At 41.7% G+C, this 26833-nt stretch overlaps 1 protein-coding gene across 3 annotated transcripts in view; it reads left to right on the top strand.

The window, feature by feature from the left end:
* Positions 1-2939: 2939 nt before the first annotated feature.
* MBTPS2 (membrane bound transcription factor peptidase, site 2) overlaps positions 2940-26833 on the top strand; it is a 38877-nt gene continuing 14983 nt past the window's right edge. Inside the window, exons 1-5 of one of the 3 annotated variants that reach the window (XM_087966924.1) lie at positions 2953-3133; positions 5218-5363; positions 5644-5782; positions 12873-12976; positions 23574-23701. In XM_087966924.1, the coding sequence (XP_087823050.1) occupies positions 3059-3133; positions 5218-5363; positions 5644-5782; positions 12873-12976; positions 23574-23701 (592 nt within the window). In that variant the 5' untranslated portion in view covers positions 2953-3058. Of the gene's footprint in view, positions 3134-5217; positions 5364-5643; positions 5783-12872; positions 12977-23573; positions 23702-26833 lie in introns of all 3 variants that reach the window. The other 2 variants (XM_087966926.1, XM_087966925.1) reach the window with 2 other exon arrangements.

Raw genomic sequence — 26833 nt, 5'->3', positions numbered from 1 at the left:
TAAAATAGAGGCTGGCTACAAGGAAAGATTTCTGTTTCTTTAGTTGCCAGAAACTTTAGAGACAGAAGCATGTTTCTGGGGTGGCTGTCAAATTAGCTTGGTTATACATACAGTTTACAGTATTTTGTAATTTTGAGGTTTGCTTTGTGTGCTTTTATTATCTGATAATTAAAACCCATCATGAGTCTTTGCAAAACAAGTAAAATCTTGTTTTGCAAAGGCTCCTGATGGGTTTTAATTATCAGCTTCCCTTGGTACTAATCCTGTCAGAAATGTGTAATTGATTTTATCCTGTTATCTTTGGTCTATCTATTGCCTCTAGCACAGGGGTCTCCAACCACCGGACCCCGGACCGGTACCGGTCCGTGGATCATTTTCTACCGGGCCGCTGGTTTGCTGGGTGCCGCCATCTTGTTTCGACGAGAAAGTGCTTCCAGGTGAGCTTTTCCGGTTGGAAAGCGGTGTTTGGGTCCTGAAGGAATCCTTGCGCCTTAGTTTCATCGAAGGGGGGCGGGCGGCTTCGAAAAAAGAGCCGTCCCGATGGCGGAGGAGATTAAGAAAGCACAAAAAAGCACAAAAAAGGTACAAAGGAGGAGTTGAAGGTGGAGGGGAGAAGCGGGGGACGGCTGGCTGGCTGGTCGCCGGCTCGCCTTGCCTTGTCATGGGTGCTGATGCCGGTACCGGGCCGCGGATCATTTTGTGATGCCAGTACCAGGCCGTGGCACAAAAAAGGTTGGGGGCCACTGCTCTAGCATACCTTTCTTAATGGATCGGCAGGCTTGAGTCATTGTTTCTCAATGACAAAGGTTACTCAAGTTCATGATTGTAACATTATTTCTCTTTCAGAGCTTGAAAGAGCTGGCTGTTTACCTGCAGCTATTTTGTATTACGGGAAGAAGAAGAAAATGGAGATGGCGTTCTTTTACTATTAGCAGATTCAGTATTAATTTTTCCTGGCTTTGAGTTTTATTATTGCAATTTTGGGGCATAGTCAAAAGGATTGGGGTGGAGTGCATTCTTACCACAGAATGAAGGCTGTGTTACAGATGCCCTTTTACACTTCAGAGAACCAGAAAATCAAACAAGACTGAATTTGAAATCCTAAACCTCCCTCGCTTTAAATTCATGCTGGGCATACGTTCCACAAGTAAAGAGTATAGAAAGTTAGCGCCCACTTCTCTCCTAGAAGAATGAGATATTTTTGGAAACATTAAAAAGGCAGAATATATTTCCCTAAAGAGAGAAATGAAAAAAACATGCTCTTGGAAAGCATCCCCATTAAGAGGGAGAAATGAATAGTTATAATGGTGATTATTAATATTGTAAGATTAGAGAATTATCAATGTGATGAATACTGTAAACTTTGATTATAATTGCAAAGAGACATTTGTACCCAGAAAATACACTGTTTAATGGAAGATGATATGTTCGTTAAAAAAAAAAAACTTTATAAAAAAAGGGAAAGCAGCCCCCACCTTCCTTAATAGCCCATAGCAGATGTCAGCACTTAAGAGATAAATAGATAGCTCTATTCATAAGCAAATATCCTCACCCAAGATCCAACAAAGGTAGGATTAGTGTTCAGCCACAATAGGAATTGCCCAACGCCCCTTCATTGCATCAGTCCAAACTTCAATCAAACTTAGCTCAGACAAGCTAGAGCCAGCTATGACCCCCACATAACCCCTACAACAGCCAATAAAATACATGCTCTTGCACATGAACAGGAAGTTCAATGCAAATCCCAATAGAAGATATAACTACCACCCTTCTCAGCTCCATGTGATTCTACTTCATCAATAAATGGACCCTCTTTCCAATTAGCCTCCAGTCTCCATTTTGTCTCCAGTGCCTTTCTCCCTGCTTGGAATTGAACCAGATGGATATTTCTTTTCACAAGATGATAAATGTTCAGTCTATAAGTACCAGACCAGTATTGTACATTTATTTTTAAGTAAGCTATGGCAGCTGTGGGGTGTGTAGAATAAGGAAAGAACACTGTGGACTCCAAAATATAACATAAAAGGCTATAGGTCAACTGGTCTTCAGCTGATCGTCCCAGGAACCTCGCTAAGCATCGGAATGGCTCGAAGGAATTTTGCTGAACAAGCGTTCCTGCAGTTGTAACACAAGTGCATACAGAAACACGCACGCAAACACTCCTGGGGCAGATTTCGGGTTTCCGCTGGAACGTCCACTAGTTCCTCTGAAAATGAGTTGAGTTCTGGGAATTCTGGGAGTTGAAGTCCACAAGTCTTTAAAGGGCCATCGTTCCCTACTCCTGCAATCTATGCTAATAAAATTTGCTTTCCATGTGCCACGAGTGTCTTTGCTTCCAGTACAATAAATTTAACACAGCCTTCCCTTCTAGACCCACCTATACGCTGTTGCGAGGAGAGGACTTCTAGCTGCCTGTCTCCCTTCTACATTTTCATGATATTAAATATCTAGTGAGAAATTTCGCAGGTGAGATTTTTCTTCCGAATCCGGACATTTCCCAGTTAGTGAAACTCAAAGGTGCAACTGGACTTTCACTGAAGAAGCTTCTGAGATGAGAAGCGAAACGTCTTCAAGGAAAAAAACAAAACCCAAAAAGTCCAGTTGCCTTTTGAAAAAGCACTTTAAGAACTACCATGACCTGGGTGACTGAGAATCTCCACAGACACTTAGTGAAACCTTAGGGAGCATTAAAAAGCTTTCTCGAGAAAAAACCCAGGCGTGCGAGTAGGTGGGAAAGATGTGCGCTCGGACTTTTTCAATAGATAGTTATGATTTGAACAAAATGTAAAACAACAAAGACTTCCGCTGTTCACGCAATTCCCCAATATTTCAATTGAAAGGAAGCCATCTATCAACTGCAAAGTAGAACCTGAAGTTAACGCCAAGAACCAAACACGCAGCACTCTAGGTTTCTCCCGGTGCTTTTTCCGGAAGTCTCCTTCTCAGGAAATGCGGTTTCCTCGCTCTAGTTCCGCGGGACATTTTGTTCCGGGCCGTAAAGTGTGAATCGCCGGCCTGATTGCCGTGGCCACTTTTGTTTCGCTTTGGTGCCGTCGCTATGATTCCTCTGCCCGTGGTGGTCTGCGTGTTGGGGGGCTGGTGCGCCATATACATAGGCGACACGATACTGAAGGTAAGCCTTTCCCTTTCTTAGGCCCTTGTATGGGAAATCTTTGCAGGCGATACGTTCCTCAAGTCTACAGAGGAGGGAGAGGAGCAGCTCATAGCGGCCGCGAGCCTTTTCCCCGTTCTGCCCAACTTTCGCTCGGGCTCTGCCCACCTTGCCTCGTCTGCAATGACAGTTGCTCACACGCTGCCCCTCCAATCTCTTAAATTTTATTTTAAGAGGCGCAGAGTAAGACCGAAACGCGATTGGTTCCCTTGCTGAGAACTTGTGTTTCTTAGGTGCTTGATAGGCGCGGGTTGGGCTGCCAGCCGCCCAAGGAAAAAGGATCCAACGTTTACTGGACTGCTTTTTTATATGCGACTTTTTGAGTGCGGGAGCCACTTTTTGTATAGGTAGTCCTGGACTTACGACAATTGAGCCCAAAGTTTCTATTGCTAAGTGAGACATTTATTAGAATAGAATAGAATAGAATAGAATAGAATAGAATAGAATAGAATAATAGAATTCTTTATTGGCCGAGTGTGATTGGACACACAAGGAATTTGCCTTGGTGCAAATGCTCTCAATGTACATAAAAGAAAAGATACATTCGTCAAGATTACTTAACAAATGTCTCACTTAGCAATAGAAACTTTGGGATCAATTGAGTTTTGATGATTCCCCATTGACTTCGCTTGTCAGAAGGTTGCAAAAGGTGATCACATAACCCTGGGATACTGCACCTGTTATAAATGAGTCAGGTGCCAAGCATCTTTTGATGTTTATATGACCTTGGGGATGATGCTAATATTATAAGTGTGAAAAATGGTCACAAGTCACTTTTTGCATTGCCACTGTAACTTCAAACAGTCACCAAACAAACTGTTGTAAGTTGAGGATTACCTGTACTTTGTTACATGATCACTTTTGTAACCTTCCCAGAGATCTGGCATCGGACAAGCAAAGTCAATGGGGGAAGCCTAATCCATTTAATGACCACATGATTAATTTAACAACTGTAGTGATTTAATTAACAGTGGCAGAAAAAGTACAAAAAGCAAAATATACTTAACTGCCTTATTTAGGAATGGAAATCTTGGGCTCAGTTGTGGTCATAAGTCTGTATTCAGAATGAATTAGGCACAAGTTTTCAGTTTGGAAGTGCATACACTTCCCCACAGTAATATTCTCCAAGCCTTGCAAATCTCTTCAATTTCTGTTGTCAGAATTCTGGTTCTTCTCATTTCATCTTCTCTTTGATTTTGTTTTAAAATGAAGTTAAGCTTGTGCACTTTTACATCAGATACTCATTCATCTCAGTTAGCATGTTGGGTTCGTTGTTTTCATTGCTATTACAGGAATCTACTGCTGCAATTTCTTTCAAAATAGCAAGACTTTTCCATAGGCATTCCAGAAAAAAAATTGATAAATAATGCACTGTTGTTGCTTTATATCAGGGTATCCAACCTTGGCAACTTGAAGACTTGTGGCCTTTAATTCCCAGAATTCTCCATCCGCCCCTGCTTTTCATCCCATCCAAAGAACAGCTGAAAATAGTCAAAAATATAGCAGAGGTTGAATAAGACAGTACATATTCAGTGTGGAATTGATTACATCAGTTCTGTTGATAGTTCTCGCCTCTCCTATTGAAACATAAGAGAGAAAGCCAGCTTTCAGCATCACCATCATTTCATGTCTGTGAACTTCATATGATCCATACATTTTTAAGGAAAGAAAAATGGTGGATGACTTGGCTCAGTACTTATTTGAGAAGAATACGTACCTTTCAGGAACAGGATAAACATAAGCAGGAGTGGAAGAACAAGAGAAAGAGGCAAATAATGTTCTGCTATATTGGTGTCTATATTGGTGTCTTGTGCATAGATAAGGCAGCTATTTTGTGAATGAACCACTTGCTCTTAATAGCCATTTTGCTGGAATGCCCTTCATCATGTTCTCAACATACCAGATGTTGGCTTGCTAGCCCTCATTAGTTAGGGACACATTTTCCAGAAGTAAAAAAAAACATGAGATATTTGTGTAATCATACTTCTAATTTGCAAAGTTCTTGACTTTCTTTTTTGTTTTACTGTATTCACCTTCTCTTATAGTCATCTTCTCTGAAAGAATCTTATGAGGAATGGCTTGTATCCTATGGATTGTCAGTCTCTCCATTCCATGTGCGATGGCAGACAGCTTTTTTCAACCGCCTTTTCTACACCTGGGGAAGATGGAAGCCAAGATTTCTTTATCTCTGGTATTGTTTCACATATACCATTTAGGCATCTATAAGACAGTTACTGGAAATTCTTCATTTCAGTCCTTCCAATCAGAATGGTTACTGTTCTGAAAGTGATTGTTTATATGACAGCTAAATAGGATGCCCTTTTGTTTTAGCATTAAGTATTCTTTTTTGTACAATGAATGCATGTTTCTGGTGTAGGAAATTGGGAGCCATTAAGTATTTGAATTTGCCATGTGTGCTTACCAAGTTGGAGATGATATAATTTATATTAATATTTACATGCTTGCTTCAGGTTTAACATAGGGATGATTTTTGGCATAGCAGCTATGTTTGCTTCTGTGGTTCTGCTTGGGAAGACATTGATGCAGACTCTGTCACAGATGTTAACTGAAAACCCTGCAAGTCAAAATGATCAAATGCTGCAGGTTGTGGTGAGTTTTATTTCTATATTTATAATCTAACCAGTGAAATAAAACTTAAAATCAGTATCTTACAAGAAGTCTTTCAGACTTTTGCTGTGCCAATGTGTCTTAATATTTATTTTTATATTGGAAGATTTCTGGGGCTACTTTCCCAGAACCCAGGGTAACCTAAAGTACTTATGATACACGTAGGCAGAAAAAAGTATCCAGGAAAAGGGGAAAAACACAACATCTGGATGCTTCACATTTATTGTAGGGATACAACTTTTAGTTACAGCTCAAAGTGTTGGCTTTCATCTGTAAAAACCTATAAGGTTTGTCGCCTAGATACTTGCAGGATTGCCTTTTCTAAATAGAATTGATTCATTACTATGCTTTTTTCCTGGGGAAAGTTATCACTTATTGTCAGTTGGCCGGGTCAGAGAATCCAAAGTGTGGGTTGTCTCTGCTTCCTTGCTTGAAGACTGAGTCAACAAAGCTTAGTCCTACCTCCTTCAACTGCGCATGCCAAATTTTTGACTCAGTCTTCATGCAAAGAAGACACATGGAGAGAGTGCTCAAAGGAAGAAATTAATCACACTTTGGATTCTTTGAATTTGGAAAGAAGCAAACTTAAAAACAGCTAACTGTGAGTAAAGCAAAAAGGGAGTGGAAGCCATGGACAGACAGAGCCCGGGATTCTCTTGCAAGTGGGGAGAGCGCTAAACAGTTGTTTAGTGCTCAGAAGAAAGCAGTGGTGGCCCCAGAGTGAGCAAGTGGTCTTGCGCTTGGCCATCAGGGAAGGAACCGGTAGGCAAGTGCTTGGCCATCCTGAAGCCACCGGGCAAAGATAAAGCAAGGGACCGCCAAACAGCTGATGGGCAGCCACGGCAGCTCCAAAAGAGCAGAGCTAGCTTGGGTTAAGCAAAGGACAACAGATACAGGAGCCTCCGCGTAGCCTCCAACAGTTTTTAAAAGGGGTCCTAAGAGACAAAGACAAGACACTCAGTTGCAGCTGAGTGAGCTCCGGAAACAACCCTGCAAGTCCACCCAGTTGAAAGGTGGCTAGAGTCCATACTCATTCCTGGCTAAGCATATGCTTGAGTGTTCAGGAACTAGCAGACCACTCCAGCTGAGCTCCAGCGAGAGCAAAGCTATTATTCCAGACAACAAAGGGGACAACATGGCTGATTTTTCAGAAACGGCTTGGAAGATCAGGGATCGCCTGACCCAAGCCCTAATAGAGAGCAGGGCTCAAAGGGACCCAGGGAGGCTACTAGATCATCAAGGATAGAAGAGAGAGAGAAACCACTAATCTAGACATCCAAATCAGATGAGAGAGAAGCCTTAAGGAGACAAAGGGCCATTGAAAAGAGCTTTGCAAGGGCTGAGAAGGAGGCAGAGAGAAATGGAAATTCCTGTGTTCCAGCGGGCAGGCCAATGGAAACAAAGCATCAGGAGAAGAGCACCAGAGAGTCAACACCAGAGGGCGCTGATGAGCAGTTTTTTCAACCAGCTCTTTGTTTAGAAGAAAATGACAGAGAAGCAAGGAAAGCCCCAGGAATGCAATGAAAGCCAGGAGCCTTCCCCCCAAGAGGAGGAGGCTGGCAACAGAGGCCAGTTTTACAGCAGCAGGACTCAGGGAACAATCCCTTAGGGAGGAAATAAGGGCCATAATGTGGGAAATGCTTTCAGAGGTTAGGGATGGGCAAGGTAATAGACTTAACCTGGTGCATAATGAGAAAAGGCAGGAGGCACAACATCCCTCACTGACAGGAGAAGCAGGGGAGGAATTGAGGTTCCAGAGATCCAATTCAATTAGGTCATACACCCAAAGTGAGGCTTCAGTTTCAGGGGAGGATGATCTGAAAGAGTCAGCCTTTTCAGATGAAGAGGTTTATGAGACAGAAACCCCAGCGTTCACCGGCCTATTTCACCAGCAGCTGTTTAAGATGCTGCTAGGGAAAGCCAAAGTAGCAACAGGATTGGGGAAGGTAACAGCTACAGAGGAATCTGATCTAAAACCATCAAACCCAAAAGACAGGCTGTTTGCAAGAACTAAGATAAAAAGTGAAGTGGTGCCCTCACCTGAATTGTTCAGAGAGGTAATGGAAGGGCAGCTGGACCGACCAGTAATTTTCTCAACACCAGGGGGAAATGAGAAGAGGAATTATAACATGGAAGCTGCGGATTTGATCCCAGTTCCAACAATAGATGGAGCAGTGGCGGCTTCTACGTCTACTGCCGTTTTGACCAATGATGCAGAAGACGGTCTAAAAGGGGAAGACAAGAAGGTGGAGCAGACCCTCCAAAAGGTCCACCAAGCTGCAGCATGGTCAGTAAAAGCAAATTCTACTGCCTCATTTTTTAGCAGGACAGTCCTGATATGGCTTGAACAGATGTAGGAGAGGGCACCACCTGGTGATCTTCGAACAGGATTTAAACAAAATAATAGCAATGCAGCTAATAGCTGATGCCACCCTCAGTGGGGTCAAGTATGCTACCAAGGGTATAGCAGCTTCAGTGGCAGTAAAGCGTCTAATTTGGCTCTGCCACTGGCAGGCGGATTTGAAGCATAAGTGGAAACTTGCTTCGGCCCCAGCTAAAGGGGACAAGCTACTTGGGGAAGCCATTGAACCACTACTGATCGAGACTAAAGACAAGAGAAAGTTCTTGCCTAGGAAGTTTGGTCAAGCAGATAGGCGGTCATCACCATACATGTGATGGCAGTCCTTTCCAGCCTCTGGGGGCGGCTTCGGTCACTCCCAGTATTCCCAGAGATAGTACACACAGATGCCAACCAGGCAACCGGATAGATCCAGATTTAGAGATGGGCAGTCAATGATTCCAAGGAAGATGACCATTCAAGGGCCCCTCCAACAAGCCCTTGGCCACACAAAGTGACAGTCGGAACAACACACCCATCAGCGGAAGACTGGGCCTATTCGCCAACCGATGGGAGACAATAACAACGGACAAGTGGGTCCGGGACACAGTAAGAAGAGGCCTATTTCTAGAATTCCTTTCCAGACCTCCGAACTCATTCAGAAGGTGCCCGATACCAAGGGACAGAGCCAAAAACGTCATCATGGAGACAGCAGTGCAACACCTGCTGGACATGGTTTCTATTACCTTGCCAGAGAGCAGGGAAGGACAATGCAAGGTCAAAGATACAGGTCCTAGAAGTTTCCAGAGTGAAAGTTTCCTTTCAGAGGTGGAGTTCACAGGCCATGACCAAGGGTTGTGGGTTCAAGGAACCCAACTGACTAACCATTAGAACAGATGCCAGCCTGGTAGATTGGGGGGCCCACTGTATGACTCAGATTACACAGGGCCAGTGGTCCAAGACAGACCTCAAGAACAACATCAACTGGCTGGAGCTCAGGGCTACGCACCTGGCTCTAAGAACTTTGAAGACAAGAGTAGTAGGTCAGCATGTTTTGATCCTGATGGACAATGTGATTGCCAAGGCACATATCAACAGACGGCGGGGGGGACTCCCTGGCATTCATGCAAGAGGCAGAATGTTTTGGCCACTGGGTGGAGAAACATCTATCAATGAGAGCAGAGCATATCTCAGTGGCAGAGAACATGCAAGCAGACTGGCTCAGCAGAATGATGGTCGACCATGCAGAATGGCGTCTACACCCGGACCTGTTCAGGGAACTGACACACAGGTTCGGGAAACCAGTCCTTGACCTATTTGCGTCCCCAGCAAATGCACAACTCTTCAGATTTTTCTCAAGATTCTCAACATGGGGCGGAAAGGACCAATGCTCTTTGAGGGGCATGACCCAGGGGTCTACTTTACGCATTTCCCTTGCTCCCATTAATACCGAGAGTAATAAAAAAAGTGGAGAGGAAGAGGCGAAGGACTTATTCATAGCACCTCACTGGCCCAGGGGGTCATGTTACCTGGATCTGGTGGACCTGTCAGTAGCCAGACCATGGAGAATTCCCTCAGACAGAATAGAGTTGACCCAGGGGACAATACAACATCCAGAGCAACAATGGCTTCAATTGACCATCTGGCATTTAAGAGGGCCACAGTGAGTCAATTAGAATGTTCAGCTAATGTAATACAAACACTCCAGGCCTCTAGGAGGCCATCAACCAATAGAATTTATGATGCTACTTGGAAAGCATTTGAAAGTTGGTGTTCCAAGAAAAATCGACTCAACCACAGTGTTAGTGACACAGGTTCTGGATTTCCTCCAGGAGGGTCTGGAAAAAGGCTTGGCTCCCAACACATCCTGTAGGCAGGTAGTGGCGATAGAATCAGTGTTGGGTTGTGAGACCTTGGCATCCCTTACACAACATCCCCTGGTCCGCACATTCATCAGAGGGGCAACCACTTAAGGCCACCAGTGATTCACAGGTACCCCACCTGGGACCTGACGAAGGTGCCATTTGACATGACAGAGCCATTTGAACCATTGAGGTCAGTTAGTTTGCACTTGCTTACCCTTAAGGTAGCCTTCCTAGTGGCCCATTACATCGGGCAGAAGGATATCCAAATTAGTGGCCTTATCTGTGAGGGGGAGGATCTTTGCATATTCCATCCAAACAGAGTAGTATTAAGTCTGGATCTGACCTTCATTCCAAAGGTGAATTTCACATTCCATAGAGCTCAGGAAATCGTGCTACCAGACTGCTGCCCGGAACCAGTCCATAGCTTAGAAAAGAAGTGGCACTCTTTAGACGTAAGGAGAGCAATACGCATATATATTAAGAGAACTAGGGCCATTAGGAGAATGGAAACATTGTTCATATCAATCAGACCTGGTTCTTTGGGTCAAAAGCTTTCACCATCAATCATAGGTCGGTGGATCAGAGCATGTATTACAAAGGCTTATGGAAGCCAGTCATTACAGCTCCCAGGTAGTATAAAGGCACACTCAACCAGGAGCGCAGCCACAGCGGCAGCTTGGAACACACAGGCCCCGATTGAAGAGATCTGTAAGGCAGCAATGTGATCATCACCATCTCTGTTCATCAGGAACTATAAGTTGGATACCTTCGCGTCAGCAGAGGCAGCCTTTGGAAGAAGGGTACTACTACAAAGAGTTCACATGGAGGCGGGATACCGGGACTAGACTATTGCCCCACCATACGGTTAGTCCAGACAACTGGTTTGTGGCTCCTCGCTTCTACACTTTGGATTCTCTGACCCATACAATTGAGAAAGAGTGTTGGTTCTTACCTGAAACACATCTTCTAGTTGTACAGGAGGAGAATCCAAACCCACCCGAGTAATGTCAGTCCCGAGTTTAGGACCATCAAGAAAGAGCACCAAGAAATCTCCAAGTCAATCATTAGCCTTCATCAAAAACTGGGCATGCGCAGTGGAAGGAGGCAGAACTAAGCCTTGGTTGACTCAATCTTCAAGGAAGGAAGCAGAGACTACCCACGCTTTGGATTCTCCTCCCGTACTACTAGAAGATGCGTTTCAGGTAAGAACCAACGCTCTTTCCCCATGTTAGCCAAAAACAAGAAGTGTTTTTCTGTTGTGGCATTGATCACGACATATATGCTTCCTCTCATCAAATTGTTCCTTTCTTAATGGTGTTCCAGATAATGTTAAAAATCGAACTTTTCCAAAGGGCTTGTATTCTGCAAATTGTCATCTTTGTATTTGGTTTACTGTGTTTTTAATACTTTGATGTTAAATATAATTATATTTTATTAAAACATTTTAATTTTTTCCTGTTTTAATGTATTGCCATTGTCATCTTATAAAAATGAGTAAAGTAATGAAAGCCTGTTTAAATTTTCAGTTTTTCAGCTGAGATCAAATTGGCGCTCTTTTGAACTTGCCACAAAATAACTGTAGTCCAGACTTGGCAATGAATATAATATTAAATGCAGTTAGGTTTGTATTTATAAATGAGAGCTGAACTGCATGTTCAATTAAATATGGCTTGTAAACACCTAATCATATATGATTTATGGAGAGGTGTGGTAACTTCCCCTCCCTATGTTGTATTTTTATTAATGTGTTCTTACTATTTTATTTGCAATAAGCAATCAAATAATATCAAGATAAAATTGTTTTAGCACATTAAAATCAAAATATATGCCTTTTAACATGTTTTGCATTCATTTGATCTGTATACAAACTTATTCTATCTGTAGATAGCTATCCAAAACAGTTATATTGAATGCAGTGGATTTTGAATAGCACTTTTAAAAATTGACTTATACCATCAAATGGTAAAGTGTTATGTTTGCCAATGCAATACTTGCAGAAATATAGTCATTTGTTTGATCCCATATCACAGCCTTCTACAGTATGACTCAGGTTTCAGCAACTTTGACACATAATATCCCAGTCAATATTTTATTGAGCGAAACAAAACTTGGCCATCTTGTACAACTTTTTGTGCTCTATTAAACAAAATAAAAACATTCTCATGAGCAATCTCCATTTAGATAATTTAACCCAAAATTTAACCTTTTTAGAGCCACAACATTTTCAGCCAACTTTACTCCAAATTATCTAGCTGGAGATTGCTCATGAGAATGTTTTTATTATTTTGTTTAATAGAGCACAAAAAGTTGTACAAGATGGCCAAGTTGTGTTTCGCTCAACAAAATATTGCTAGAGATATTATGTCTCAAGGTTGCTGAAACCTCAGAGTCATACTGTACAAGGCTGCTGTATGGGGTCAAATGACTATATTCTCAATCACCCAGGTCCTGGTTGTGCCAAAGGTACTTATTTAAAAGACAACTAGACTGTTGTTTTTTTCCTTGAAAATGTTTCGCTTCTCATCCAAGAAGCTTCATCAGTTTTTGAGGATGAGAAGCGAAACATTTTCAAGGAAAAAAGAAGAAAAGTCTTTTGATAAAGCACCTTTGGGACAATAAAATGAAGAATTCTTCACTAATACTTGTGATTTGAAATTAGGGGTTCTTCAACCAGGATAGTTATGTAAATATGACAGGATTATATCTGACTATAATTTTCCTTTTTTGTATCTTACTTTTTTCATGAAAATGAGTTATTTATAAGAGCACTGGGAAATCCATAGTAGTTTTTAGGGCAATTGTGTTAACAGAATGCAGGAAGACCAAACATCTCTTGCTGCCTTATATCTTGTTATGTCTTTGAAAACAGGTACCTGGTGTAAACCTTCCCATCAGCCAGCTGTCCTATTTCTTCACAGCAATCCTCATCAGTGGTATTATACATGAAGTTGGCCATGGAGTGGCAGCTATTAGGTAATGAAATCCACATTTTGACTTTGTAACAAGAAAAATACATTTGCTAGAAGCCTTAATTTATATGATTTCTTAATTTCTCGTGTTTACATATACAGGTAGTCTTTGACTTACGAATACAATTGAGCCTGCCAATTACATTTGTAACCCGAGGATTTGTAGGAGTGAATTGTGTACCTTGACTTGCAATCACTCCCTGCTTTCGCGCTCACATTAGCTAATCAAATGTGTGGGTTATTCAATGCACACGAGGTATCTCAGAGTGGGGAAGGCCATGGGAGCCTAGCGATGGAACAGGCCATCTGCTTTAGACCACACAAGACCTCCCCAGACTCACTGGGATACTGTGTACTCCCACTCCTGGCATCCCCACAATTGTTCCCCTCTCCCATCCTACCCTGCCGGGTCACTTAACTTGTGAAGATCTGCCTCCTCTCCAGTCTCTCTCCCACGGTTTCTTTGTAGTCTTGGCATGAAGAGCATTTGCAAGCTGATGAGACTTCGGGGCAGTGAAATCGCCTTGCTTGAAGCCTCCCATCGGCTTGCACATGCCTTTCGCACCATTCCAGTCTCACCATGAAATGCATTTGCAAGACGGCAAGACTTTGGGGCAGCGAAATTGCCTTGCTTGAAGCCTCCCATTGGCTTGTAAACGCTCTTCGCACCGAGACTGGAATGGTGCGAAAGGCATTTGCAAGCCAATGGAGGCTTCAAGCAAGGTGATTTCGCTGCCCCAAAGTCTCGTTGGCTTGCAAACCTTCGGCCAGATCTAGTACAGGTCTTGGTTCGCAAAGAACAGAGGCCTAAATGACTGTAGTGCAAGGTCATGTGAGATCAGTAGCGCGAGATCTTGCGCTACTGATCTCATGTGATCTTGCATTACAGTATGTTAGGCCTCTGTTTTCTACAAACTAAGGCCTGCATGAGATCCGGGGCCTTCCTCTGTTTCTCTCTTTTCCTCTGTTCCTCTGTTTGCAAAGCCTTTTGCCTCAGATCTTATACGGGCCTCAGTTCACAGAAAATAATGGTCTAACATATTGTAGTGCAAGATCACACGAGATCAGTAGTGCGTTTTCTGCAAATGCACCAAAGCAGGCAATGGAACTGACAGTAGCTAGATCATCTCAAGGTACATAAGTCGCCACAGGCTTAATGGCTGTGGAGACCCCAGGGGGGAATAGATGGGGGGAATGTTGCAGTACTTCTGCCGTTGTTCGTAAGTGTGAACAACGACTGTAGTGCTGTAACATTCGTAACTTCGGGGCTAGGTTGTAAGTTATTTGGGGGAGGCTAGGTCATAACTTTGAACGGTCGCTAAGTGAACTGTCATAACTCAGGGATTATCTGTATGAGAATATATGGGCTTCCAAAAAACAAGGAAGAAAAACTCAAAAACAAACAAAACAGAAAAAAGATAAAATGATCGAGAATCGTGGAATGACTTTCCACTCAAAAGGAACTAGACCACACTTTATGAGTACATAGTATGCCTCAAATCAAATCAGATCAAACCTTACCTTTATTGTCAGTACACAACATGTGTTCAATGAAATTGAATGAGCCTCCCTTGGTACAGCACCCCCCTCCCCAAAACATGAAATAATAGTAATAGTAATAGAATTCTTTATTGGCCAAGTGTGATTGGACACACAAGGAATTTGTCTTGTTGCAAATGCTCTCAGTGTACATAAAAGAAAAGATACATTCGTCAAGAATCATCAAGTACAACATTTAATAATAGTCATAGGGTACAATAAGCAATCAAATCATACTAGGTCACAGTCAATATAAAGTGACAAAGCTACAGTCATACAGTCACAAGTGGGAGGGGCTGGGTGATAAGGAGTGATGAGAAGATTAATAGTAATAGTAGTGCAGACTTTGTAAGTAGTTGGACAGTGTTGAGGGAATTATTTGTTTAGCAGAGTGATGGCGTTCGGGGAAAAACTGTCCTTGTGTCTAGTTGTTCTGGTGTGCAATGCTCTATAGCATCGTTTTGAAGGTAGGAGTTGAAACAGTTGATGTCCAGGATGTGAGGGGCCTTGTAAATATTTTCACAGCCTTCCGACTCGTGCAGTATACAGGTCCTCAATTTAAGGCAGGTTGGTAGAAATTGTTTTTTCTGCAGTCCTAATTACTCTCTGAAGTCTGTGTCTGTCCTGTTGGGTTGCAGAACCAAACCAGACAGTTATGGAGGTGTGGACTCAATAATTCCTCTGTAGAACTGGATCAGCAGCTCCTTGGGCAGTTTGAGCTTTCAGAGTTGGCGCAGAAAGAACATTCTTTGTTCTGCTTTTTTGATGACATTTTTGATGTTAGGTATCCCTTTTAGGTCTTTTGATATGATAGAACCTAGAAATTTGAAGGTCTCTACTGTTGATACAGAGTTGTCCAGTATTGTAAGAGGTGGTAGTATGGGAGGGTTTCTCCTAAGGTCTACCACCATTTTTATGGTTTTGAGTGTGTTCAGTTCCAGATTGTTCTGATTACACCATGAGGCAAATTGTACAACTTCCCATCTGTATGCGGATTCTTCATTGTCTCAAATGAGACCAATCACTGTTGTATCATCTGCAAACTTCAGAAGTTTAACAGATGGATCATTTGAGATGCAGTCTCAAACATTTCAAAATACGACATGGCGTCATGTAACTTAGCGCTGTGCTAACATTTGCATCAGATGGAATATAGACAGTAACTATAACTATAAAAAATCTCTCTAGGTAAATAAAATGGCCAACAAATGACAGTTAAAAATTTCACATCTGGAGAACAGTGTATATAAACAACTCTACTGTTAGTGAGCCAGTCATTACATGTGTGTAAATACAAAGTCCTCCACCTTTGCTTTTACTGCAATTGCCATTTCTGTCAAAGTGGTGTGTGGTGTGGTTAGTTAGCTCCACTGACACATCCAGTAAAAGTGGATGAAGCCAGGTCTCTCTAATAATCATCACACAGTCGTGAATGAGCTTATTTGCCGCCATCCATAGCTCTAGTTCTTCAGTTTTGTTGACAAAGGATCTAGCATTGGTTAGAAAAATACTTGGTAATGCTGGTCTGTGAGGCTGCTTCCGTAACTGAGCTAGCAAACCAGCTCTGCATCCCTGCTTCTGCTTTCTCTCTTTTCATTGTTGACATCTCCTCCCAGGCCCAACAACGATCCATGGAGAGCCTGGCAGTTTTATTACATCACTCGGTATATTATGAGACTGCTGGAAGTTGCTGGTAATATCTAGTCGACTAGAAAATCCAATCTTTAATAACTCCCCGCGGGTATAGACTAGTTTTTGCCCACTCACTCCATTATAAAACACCAGGAGCTCAAAGTCACAGTGTTTACAAGCACAGCCATCTTGGATGTCACCCCCTGCCTCACCTTGCCTCTAGTCAGGCATCTACCTAACCTTAAGATCATCATCTGCTACCATGTTTTCCCAAAAATAAGACCCAAGTAGAAAATAAGCCCTAGCATGATTTATTAGAATGCTCCTAAATATAAGCTCTATCCCAATATAAGTCCCAGTCAAGAGCGTCAGCCCTGGGAGGAGTGGAGTGACCATGGCCACCACAGGAGGCAGCAAGTGCATGGGTGCTGCGGCATGGCACCACTCCTGCCCCACCATCTGCCTTGCCTGATCCGTTTGGTGCGCAACCTCATCAACAACAAGATTGGCAACAGATGCCAAGAAGGAGGGGCAGGAAAAGGAGAGTAAGGAGGATAATAAGGAAAAGGAGAAGGAAAAAAGCGAAGCCAGGAAAGAAAAGAAGTACTGTAGTATTAGTAACCAGGTTTTTTATTTGTAAATTAAAAGCATTAAATTGCACCAGGCTGCTCTGGCTGAAGATTCTTTCATGTCAGTGGCTTGGGAGGGACCAAGAGCCAAATGAGTTCATGGCTGCCTGAAATATGCTTGCAGAGGCTGCTGGACATGGAATGGGAGGCCCCATGCCTGCCTCCACCTGCTGCTGGTGCTGCCCTTAGCAGTCTCAGTTGCTGCAAGTACATCAAAAACTAAAAGTGAGACTTGCCCACCGTCCCTTGCGCTATGGAAGGTGGTGAATCATAGAGAAGAGCCACCTTCCTTTTGGGAAGGAGCCGAGAGGCGTTTTAATAGCAGGTCAAGCTAGGTGTTCTTCAGGTCATATCCTGGCATGCTTTGGAAGGGAGAAGGTGCAAGCTGCTGGCAAGAGACTGCAGGGCGTGTGTGTGGGTGTGTGTGGGTGTGGGTGTGGGTGTGTGTGTGTATAAGTGTATACATGTATACATGTATATATAAATATTTACACACACACACACACATACACACACACGGTGAGGGCAAGACAGTCTAGTCTGTTGCCCTGGGCAAAAAACCTGGAAGCATTTCCCTCCCTCCCTCCCTCAGATAAATACTGCAGTCTCTTGCCGCCAGTGTGCAAATCCAAGCATCAGCTGCACCTTCTCCCTTCCAAAACATGCCGAGACATGATCTAATGCGCTTGCCACTCACTTGCAGCAACTGGGACTACTGCAGATCCTTCGGGGCAGCCTGCAGCCTTTCCTGGGCTAGGAGAAGATGTAGCCCGGAATCATTGGTGCTGACATTGTAATCCTGTAAAGAAAACCAGAAGATGAGTGGAAATCCAACATTCTTTCCAGCCTGCCTGACTAGGGATCACACTAGTCAGCTTTCTCTGCTGAAACACACACACATGCATGTCACATGCAATATGTACTGTGTTTCCCCGAAAATAATCTCTAATGCTGCTTTTGGAGCCTCCAAAAATATAAGACCGGGTCTTATTTTTGGAGAAACATAAATATTAATAGGAATTAAGTGCGTCTCCTTCCCTAAATTAACTCCAACTTCCCTGGACTTCATTAAACCCTCATTTTGAGGTTAGATGTTTGCCCCAAATTCTTGACATTTATTTCAAGAAGCATTGGAGCTGATGCAAATGAAATTCTTAAGTTGTATCTGCTTCCCCTAACGGGAAAACAAATGTTCATGTTGGAATGGAACTAGGAATGCCCTGAATCCAAATGTGAGTTTGGAGGTTCGTGACTAATTACCAGCTAAAAACTTTTTCCCCAGGAAGTCATCATTAAGTTTTGCTGATAACTTCCCCTCAAACTGGAATTCAGTGGTAGAGCTTGTATCATATGGGCTTTTGGCATCATTTTTAATGTAGTTATATTACAATCACGCTAAGCAAATGCTTATCCAAAGAATGAATGATATAGAATATTGGGTTGAGATTATCCCAGTACAATAGAATTTGGGTTGCTAAGGGTGTATGAGAACCAGCAAAACATTTACTTATCTTTATTAAACTGAGAAAATCATTCTTTAAACTTGATCCAAAATTCTTCCTTTTGCATTGCTGCAAGGCAGATATGCTAAAATTCTGTGCTAAAATAACAGAGTTGGAAGGGACCTTGTAGGTCATCTAGTCCAACCCCCTCCCCCCCTCAGGCAGGAGACCCTATACCATTTCTGACAAATAGCAGTCCAATTTCTTCTTGAAAGCCTCCAGTGATGAAGCTCCCACAACTTCTGAAGGCAAGCTGTTCCATTGGTTGATTGTTCTCATTATCAGAAAGTTTCTCCTTATTTCCAGGTTAAATCTCTCCTTGTTCAGTTTCCATCCATTATTCCTTGTCTGGCCTACAGGCACTTTAGGAAATAGCTTGACCCCCTCCTCTCTGTGGCAGCCCCTCAAATATTGGAAGACTGCTCTCATGTCTCACCTGGTCCTTCCCTTCACTAGACTAGCCATGCCCAGTTCATGTAACCCTTCTTCATATGTTTTAGTCTCCAGTTCCCTAATCATCCTTGGTTGCTCTTCTCTGTACTATTTCTAGAGTCTCAACATCTTTTTTATAGTGTGGTAACCAAAACTGGATGCAGTACTCTAGGTGTGATCTTATTAAGGCTTTATAGAGTGGTATTAGTACCTCACTTGATCTTGATTGTATCCCTTTGTTAATGCAACTTAGGGTTGCATTAGCTTTTTTGGCTGCTGCTGCACACTGCTGGCTCATATTTAGCTGGTTGTCCACTAAGACTTCAAGGTCCCTCTCACAATTGCTGCTATAAAGGCTGGTTTCTCCCAATCTGTATATGTACTTTTAGTTTTTCTTAACTAAATGTAAGACTTTACTTTTCTCTATATTGAATTTTGTTAGTTAGGGCCCAGTATTCGTCTTCAAGATCGATCTGGATCTTGAGCCTATCATATAGAGTGTTGGCTATTCCTGCCAGCTTAGCATCATCTGAAAATTTGATAAGTTCCCCTTGTATTCCCTTATCTAAGTCATTGGTCAAGATATTGAAGAGTACTAGGCCTAAGACTTGTGGTACCACACTGTTTACTTCCCCCCATGTAGACAAAGTACTGTTAAGGACTACTAGTTGAGTATGGTTTGACAGCCAGTTACAAATCCATCTGATGGTGATGCTATTTATCCCATTTTTTTCCTAGCTTACCAAGAAGTAGATTGTGGTCTACTTTGTTGAATGCGTTGCTGAAGTATAAGTAAACTATGTCCACAGCATTTTGCTGGTCTACTAATTTAGTCACTATCTTGAAGAATGATATAAGATTGGTTGGGCATGATCTGTTTTTAACAAACCTGTGCTGACTTCTAGTTATTAGTTTACTAGTTTCTAGATGTTTGCAGATCTGTTTTTTGATTATCTTTTCCAGTATCTTCCTGGGTATTGATGTTAGTTAATGTTAGTGACATTAAACCAATTCTCATAAACCTACCTGAGACCTTGAGCCCTGGCCGCCTATCTGACAACACCGGAGCCAGTGCTGCTGCTTGCAGCAAGACAATGCAAGGCTCGTTGTGCCGGTGCTGCTGCTCGCATGCGCAATGGCAGAATGCACCATGCAAACTTCTGTCATGGGTGGAGACACACAGCATCCTGCATTGAGTGGCAATACTGGCGCAATGAGCCATGCAGCAACTGGCTGCGAGCGGATGCGAGTACATTTATTTTTTCTGTTTGGTTGGGTGGCCTGTAGTCAGTGGTGGGCTGCAACCGGTTTAACAACTGATTCTGTGCATGCATGCTTTGCGCACGCATGCAGTATTAAAAAAACACCAATTTGAACCTGTACAGGGTAGCCCTGGTAAGTAGAGCAGCTGAGGTGCGTGAAATCCACTATGCTGCGCGAATCAGCTGAGCTGAAAAAGACAGAAATATAGGACAGAATAGGGTGGGGGTGGGTGGGTGGGGCCAGCTGATCGTCGGAACTACCAGTTTGCTAGAACCAGTCCAAGCCGGCAGCAGCCCACCACTGCTTGTAGTATACATCTATAACAATGTCATTCTTTTGTTCTTGTATATTGACCCATATGCATACTGGGTGGTTTTCGTCTTTGATTTTGTTCATTTCTGTAGTGATATAGTCATCTTTTACATATAGTACAACTCTACCTCCTCTTTTATGATGACTGGGGTTTTTTTTGAACAGTTTACATACTTCTATCAGTATGTTCCAGTCATGGGTTTCATCCCACCAAGTTTCTGTAATTCCAACTATATCATATCTACCTTCATGTATTAATAGTTCAAGTTCACCCTGTTTGTTTCCCAAATTTTGTGCATTTGTATATAGGCACTTGAGATCTTTATGTCTGACTCTGAGTATGCTTTTTATGTCTCTTATTTGGTGTTTGAGTTTGTCTTCCTTCCCATCTCTCCTTACCTCTTTATTTGACTTGCTTTCTAGGTTTTTTTGTATGGAATTAGGTCCTGAAGATTCTAAAGATTGGTCACCCTCCTCCCTCAATTTTAGTTTAAAGCCCTCCTGATAAGTTGTGCCAGTCATTTCCCGAAAACATTCTTCCCAGTTTTTGTGAGGTGGAGCCCATCCCTTGCCAGAAGTCCATCGTTGAGGTAGTGCCAGACCATGGTCCAGGAATCCAAAGGTTTTTTGGTGACACCAACCCTTTAGCCAGTTATTCACTTCTAGAATCCTTTGTTCTCTTACTGGATGTTGTTTTTTCATTGGCAGTATAGATGAAAAAAATGACTTGTGCACCTAAGTCCTTAACATTCTTGCTTAGCTGCTCGTTATCACTCAATATTGAGTGATTAATAGGTCCATTTTCATAGCATTCATTGCTACATGTAGTAGTAGAAAACGGTAGTAATCTGTGGGTTTTATTATTTTGGTTAGGTTCTCAGCCATGTCTTTGATTTTTGCTCAAGGTAGACAACATACCTCTCTGGATTGACTGTCTGGTCTACGGCTGGTTCTATTCCTTTGAGAATGGAATCTTCTATCACCAACACTTACCATTTTTTTTTTAGGAAGATTTGGGGGACTTTTCTACCTGTCACAGCAGCACTTAATGATGCTATCTTTTTAGGGACATTTGATGATGCTTCTTTTCTAAGTGCAGGTTTTCTTCCAGGGAGAGTCTATGAAATTGATTGCTCAGCACCAGTGGGGCTGCATCAGAGTGAGTTGGGTTGGAGAGTGGTTTTGTACTAGGTTTGTGATTTTTTCTATGAGTGACATGTTTCCATCTGTCTTCTAGATAGAAGACTTCTAGATAGAAGATAGAAAAAATCAGTCATATATTAATACACTGTAAATTTCTCAGGAACAGTTAGAACAATTATATTTTACCCCTATTACATAAACATATTGGGAAATTGTGTAAGCACCTTGTGAAGTTCCTCTTAGAAGATTTGAAACCCTCCATCATGCAACCAGTAGCTAGGCTTTGTGTTACCTCAATGGAAATATGATAAAAGTTGAAGAAGACATACTTTTATTCACTTTCTTTTCTTCAGTTTCATCATGCTGTGGTTTAATATAGGTTAAAGCTATATTGTTAAAGTACTAGCCTTGTAGGTTTTAGGAAATACTTTTTATTGATGTTACTTATATTATGTGTTGATCTTATGGATTATAGACAATGTTAAAATATTATGCTCTTGAGAATTACTCTGAACTTAGAGTTACACTTTTAGCATCATAATATATTCTACACCAGTGGTGGCTAACCTTTTTGAGTTCCTGTGCCAAAACTTGTGTGTGTGTTTGCACGCTTGCACTCGCATCCAGCACCCAGAAGGCAATGCGTGCCCCCCCATGTCCCCTACGCATGCGCACACAATCCCCCACCCACCCACACCGCCCCCTTACCTGCACTGCGCCTCACAGCTGATTTTCAGCTGGTTTGAGGCCTTTTTCGGCCTCACAAAGGCTTGAGGAAGGCTTCTGCAGATTTCTACAAGCTTTGTAGGCTGAAATCTATCCCCGTTTCATCACTTCCTGTTTTTCAAAAAAAGAAAACTGGAAGTGACGAAATGGGGCTAGATTTCGGCCTACAAAGCTTGTAGAAGCTTTCAGAAGCCTTCCTCAAGCCTTTGGGAGGCCGAAAAAGGCCTCAAACCAGCCAAAAATCAGCTGTGCGGCGCACACATGTGCAGTGAGATAAGTTTGCTTGCAGCTTGCGTGCCAGTACAAATGCCTCTGCGTGCCACCTGTGGAACACGTGCCATAGGTTTGCCATCAAGGCTCTACACTATTTCCTTCTACTGCTTGAGAAGTTTGGGGGCCAGGATGATAACTTTGTGCTTTTTCTTTTTATTAATTTTTCTTGGTTATGAGTCAAAGATTTATTGAAAACAAACTAAATAGCAATAGCACTTAGACTTATATACCGCTTTGCAGTGCTTTATAGCCCTCTCTAAGTGGTTTACAGAGTCAGCACATTGCCCCCAACAATCTGAGTCCTGACCTTGGAAGGGTGGAAGGCTGAGTCAACCTTGAGCTGGCGAGAATTGAACTGCCAAACTGCTGGCAGCAGCCAGTCAGCAGAGGTAGCCTGCAGGATTATAACCACTGCACCATCACAGGGCTCATCTGATTCTGATTTCTATAGTCTATTCATTGCAATGGCCTCCTGCAACCCTCTGTCAGTGAAAATGGAGCTTGGGAGAGCTGCACACAGCCCTTGTGACCTCCACTTTTGGCTGCGATAGCTTCCTGCAAAGCTCTGCCAGCAAAAACGGCCCTCCTGAGCTCTTTTTTCACTGGCAGAGGCACTGCGGGCCAGTCCTTCGCTGTTTCTAGGGCAGCCCTGGGGACCAGATCTAAACACCCCACGGGCTGGATCTCCCTTCCGGGCCTTGAGTTTGACACCCCTGCTTTAGACTGCTTCTTTTTCTTTAATTGAACAGATCTGTTATATTGTACTGGTTAGACACTGAATAACAGATCAGAAAGACCTTTCCTAACAGCTTTGATCCTTAAACAAACCATAGTTGGTTATATACTATACTCCTTTTGGAGGGTAATAGTTCTGCCTGCAAATTGTGTTAAAGATTATAGTCAGATAATTGAAGTAAAGCATACTGAATACTTAGAATGAAATTACATTAATTGCTATTCAAAATATGCGTGTTATTATTATTTTGTTTATTCTCAAATACATTCTTCTTGGGTTAATAGGAAATCATCTGTATAGCTATGTAGTAGACATAGAAAAATCAAATTCCATGCAGATAAAGTGAAGCATGTTGATCTTTTTGGTTACAAATATTTGATTCAATCTTTAAAAAATATTTTCTTTGCTTTTTAGAGAGCAAGTTCGGTTTAATGGCTTTGGAATTTTTATATTTATTGTCTATCCTGGAGCATTTGTTGACCTATTCACTACTCATTTACAACTAATATCTCCCATTCAGCAGCTAAGAATATTTTGTGCAGGTAAGTTGATTGGGATTACTATTGCAGTATATTTTATATTGTATCTGAAAGCATGGGTATTGCTAGACACACTGAGCATATCCTGCAAATTCTATAGGGCTAATCAGGTTTTTGCATCATATTGAACATACTTAACGTTTCTTAGAACTTAAGAGAGATGATTTTTCAATGTGGAATATTCCAATTCTCCATTTTCCATTCTTTGTATATTCAAGTTTATTTTTGTAACTTTTAAAATTTGTTGATAACATTGAATAGTCTAGCCCAGTGATGGCGAACCTTTTCGGCACCAAGTGCTCATTGTGTGCATACCCAAAATGCAACACACCCTGTGCATGCGCCCCCCCACATTCACACGTACGCCCCTGTGCTTGTGTGCGCACTCCTCACGCATGCACTCCACTCCCTCATGAGCCCTGCCTTCTAGTGCGCTCCGCTCCCCTCATGCGCCCCCCCCATATGCATGGCAGAGACATGAAGACCAGTTGGCTGGCAGGAGGGACGTGCATACACGGCAGAGCAATGGTGCGTGTGCCCACAGAGAGCACTCTGCATGCCACCTGTGGCACGCGTGCCATAGGTTCGCCACCACGTGTCTAGCCTCTGTACAAACATTCTCCAATATGTTCAAAGCTACTGAAGTATTGAGGCTGCTGAGGCCAAACAGAAACATAACAAATACTTGAGCTGTGTATATTATTACTATTAAGATATTTTGGATAAATTAGTTTCTCTTGGTAATTTCTTCTTTTAATGATATATTTCTTACTTGCTCCAAGATGTCAATTTCTCATGAAATTGAAATAGAATTTTAATTTATTTCTGATTAAGCCCCAAATATATATCATGTCTTTGATTACCATGACAGCTGTTTTGTGCTCTTCATGTTCAACCTGTAATTGATTCCTATTAAAGTTTGCAGGATTTATATATAACATATTTTGCTGCTGTAATATGAATCTCCATGTACTGTTTCAAAATGAGAAAATGGAAGGAGCCCAGGTGGCCCTAATTTTCTTACAATTTTCTGTTGAGGATATTAGGAAAGAGATCCTTGAGTTTCTTGGATACATATGTCTTGGAATGGGCTATGTCTTCTTGCCTTTGCTTCTAATGATTTTAATAATACTTGTAATATAATACTAACTACTAGCAGTCAGTTTTGGAATTGTACAATTTTCATTTATTACTGGCAATTTGTTATATGTATGAACAGTGTTTAAGTCATTGTTTCTCGGCATTTGTTCATGTCTTGGCAGTAGAAGAGAAAAAAAAGGAACCATTGTAGATCACAATCTTAATCTTCTAATTGAGGTTGACTTTTAATAATGTTGGGATGACTTCAAATGGAAAATAAAATAAAACACTTCAGACAGTCATTTAATTTAGTCATTATAAATACTTCTGAATGAAGAGGATTAGGATTCTGGTAGAAATTATGCACCATTTTAAGACAGATGTGATTCAAGTGCTCCCTGACTAAGATTTTCATTATAAAGCCAGTAATAAAAAGTAAATATATTATTAGTTGCATAATTATAAACAAGCTGGCTGGTTTCTATTTTTTTTATAACAACTGAGAGATTTGGGGAAATTCCAAGAAGTGGGAATCATGAACAATGTACAAAATAGTAAAAATACATAATTCACAGCAAAAAAAGATTGAAAAAGAGATAACTTTTTTAAAAAAAACTATACCTTGGCAAGGGTTCAGGGAGGTGGTCAGTCCTGATTGGTATTTGGGTGGGAGACTAGGAGGTTATCCCAGGGCTGTAAGTTAAACTAGGAAGTCAGAAACTTTTCCTGTAAGAAGGCAACAGTCAACCAATTCTAAATTGTGCACATTAGATGTGTACACGGATTGTGGGAATCATACTTGCATGGCAGGAATTTTTTTTTTACCAAAATGACAACCATGTATAATTTTCCTTTTGTGTTTCCCTTTAAATTTAGCAAGTTTTGAATGCCGAGACCATTTTGTACATAACAATACTTATTTCATTTAAGAGCAATCTTTGACTAGCTTTATTTATTTTAAAATTCCATTTGTGTTCTAATATAACAGGAGTAGTTCCAGCTGTGAACTGAATTTTCCAGTTCACATTCTTGGCTATAATAGTGCACAACTGCCAGTGGCATTTAATTCCAGGATCACATTCTAATGAATGGATTTTAGTTGAGGGTATATTTATAATATCCAAAATGACAAAGTATAACTTTATTGTTATTCCTCAATGTTAACGTTAAAAAAGTATGCACTACATTCCCTTTAATCTATCTGCTATGCTGATTGTTCTATTTCATATTCATTCAAAAAACTTCTCAGATAGTTCTGTCAGATCCTATCGTGATACTGCCATTCCTGTGGGGAGGGGGGCTGGATACATTTGTCAGCTTATTGCCCTCTTCCTATTTCCCATAAATCCTGTATCCCCCTAGTTTATAGCCTTTATCCTGGCACCTACATGCCCTAGACTTGATTTACCTTTGGGGGAATGTAATAAAGGGGGAGGGCCATGTGTTTTGTCTCAGTCCTGAAGCCTCCTGCAAGATGAACCTGGGAATCTTTATCTTATCTCTTTCTCAGGCCAGCTGTTCTAACAACATCTTCGCACTTGTGGATTGGCTCATTCAACCTCAGACTGAGGGGAGGGGTTTTTGATTACTTTATCCTAACTGTATTGCCCGAGGGGGACTTTAGATCCAGCTTTCCTTTGTCCTGCAATCACTCCCTTTCAACAAAAGGTTCCTTTTGAAATGCTGAAGTTTCAAGAGTCATTACTTTCTTGAATGGAGAGAAGAGGCAGACTCATACAAGTTCATTTTTATTGCCATTGCAGTGCTTGTCCTTTGTAATGAAGGTCAGAGTGGTTCCAAGTCAAGTTTTTTATGACTATCATGTACATTTTTTTAAATCAAGACTTCTGTTAACCATTATCTAGGAGCATTTGCCTGGCCAGTTCAAGTTACATTTAAACACTTCATTTTCAAAATTTTAATATTAGCTTTATTCCTGAAGCAGAATTTATGAGGTTTAGATTAAGTTGCTATTGTAGCAAAATAAAAAATAGTTCTACATATTAAAATTCTGTTTAGCATATTCTTACATGGTAAGACATTAAATGCTTTGTT

This window comes from Notechis scutatus, chromosome 5, assembly GCF_049901735.1.
Source record: "Notechis scutatus isolate UNSWTSFEM ecotype Mainland chromosome 5, rNotScu1.2, whole genome shotgun sequence".
NCBI lineage: Eukaryota > Metazoa > Chordata > Lepidosauria > Squamata > Elapidae > Notechis > Notechis scutatus.
This window is presented reverse-complemented; position numbering and strand designations above follow the sequence as displayed.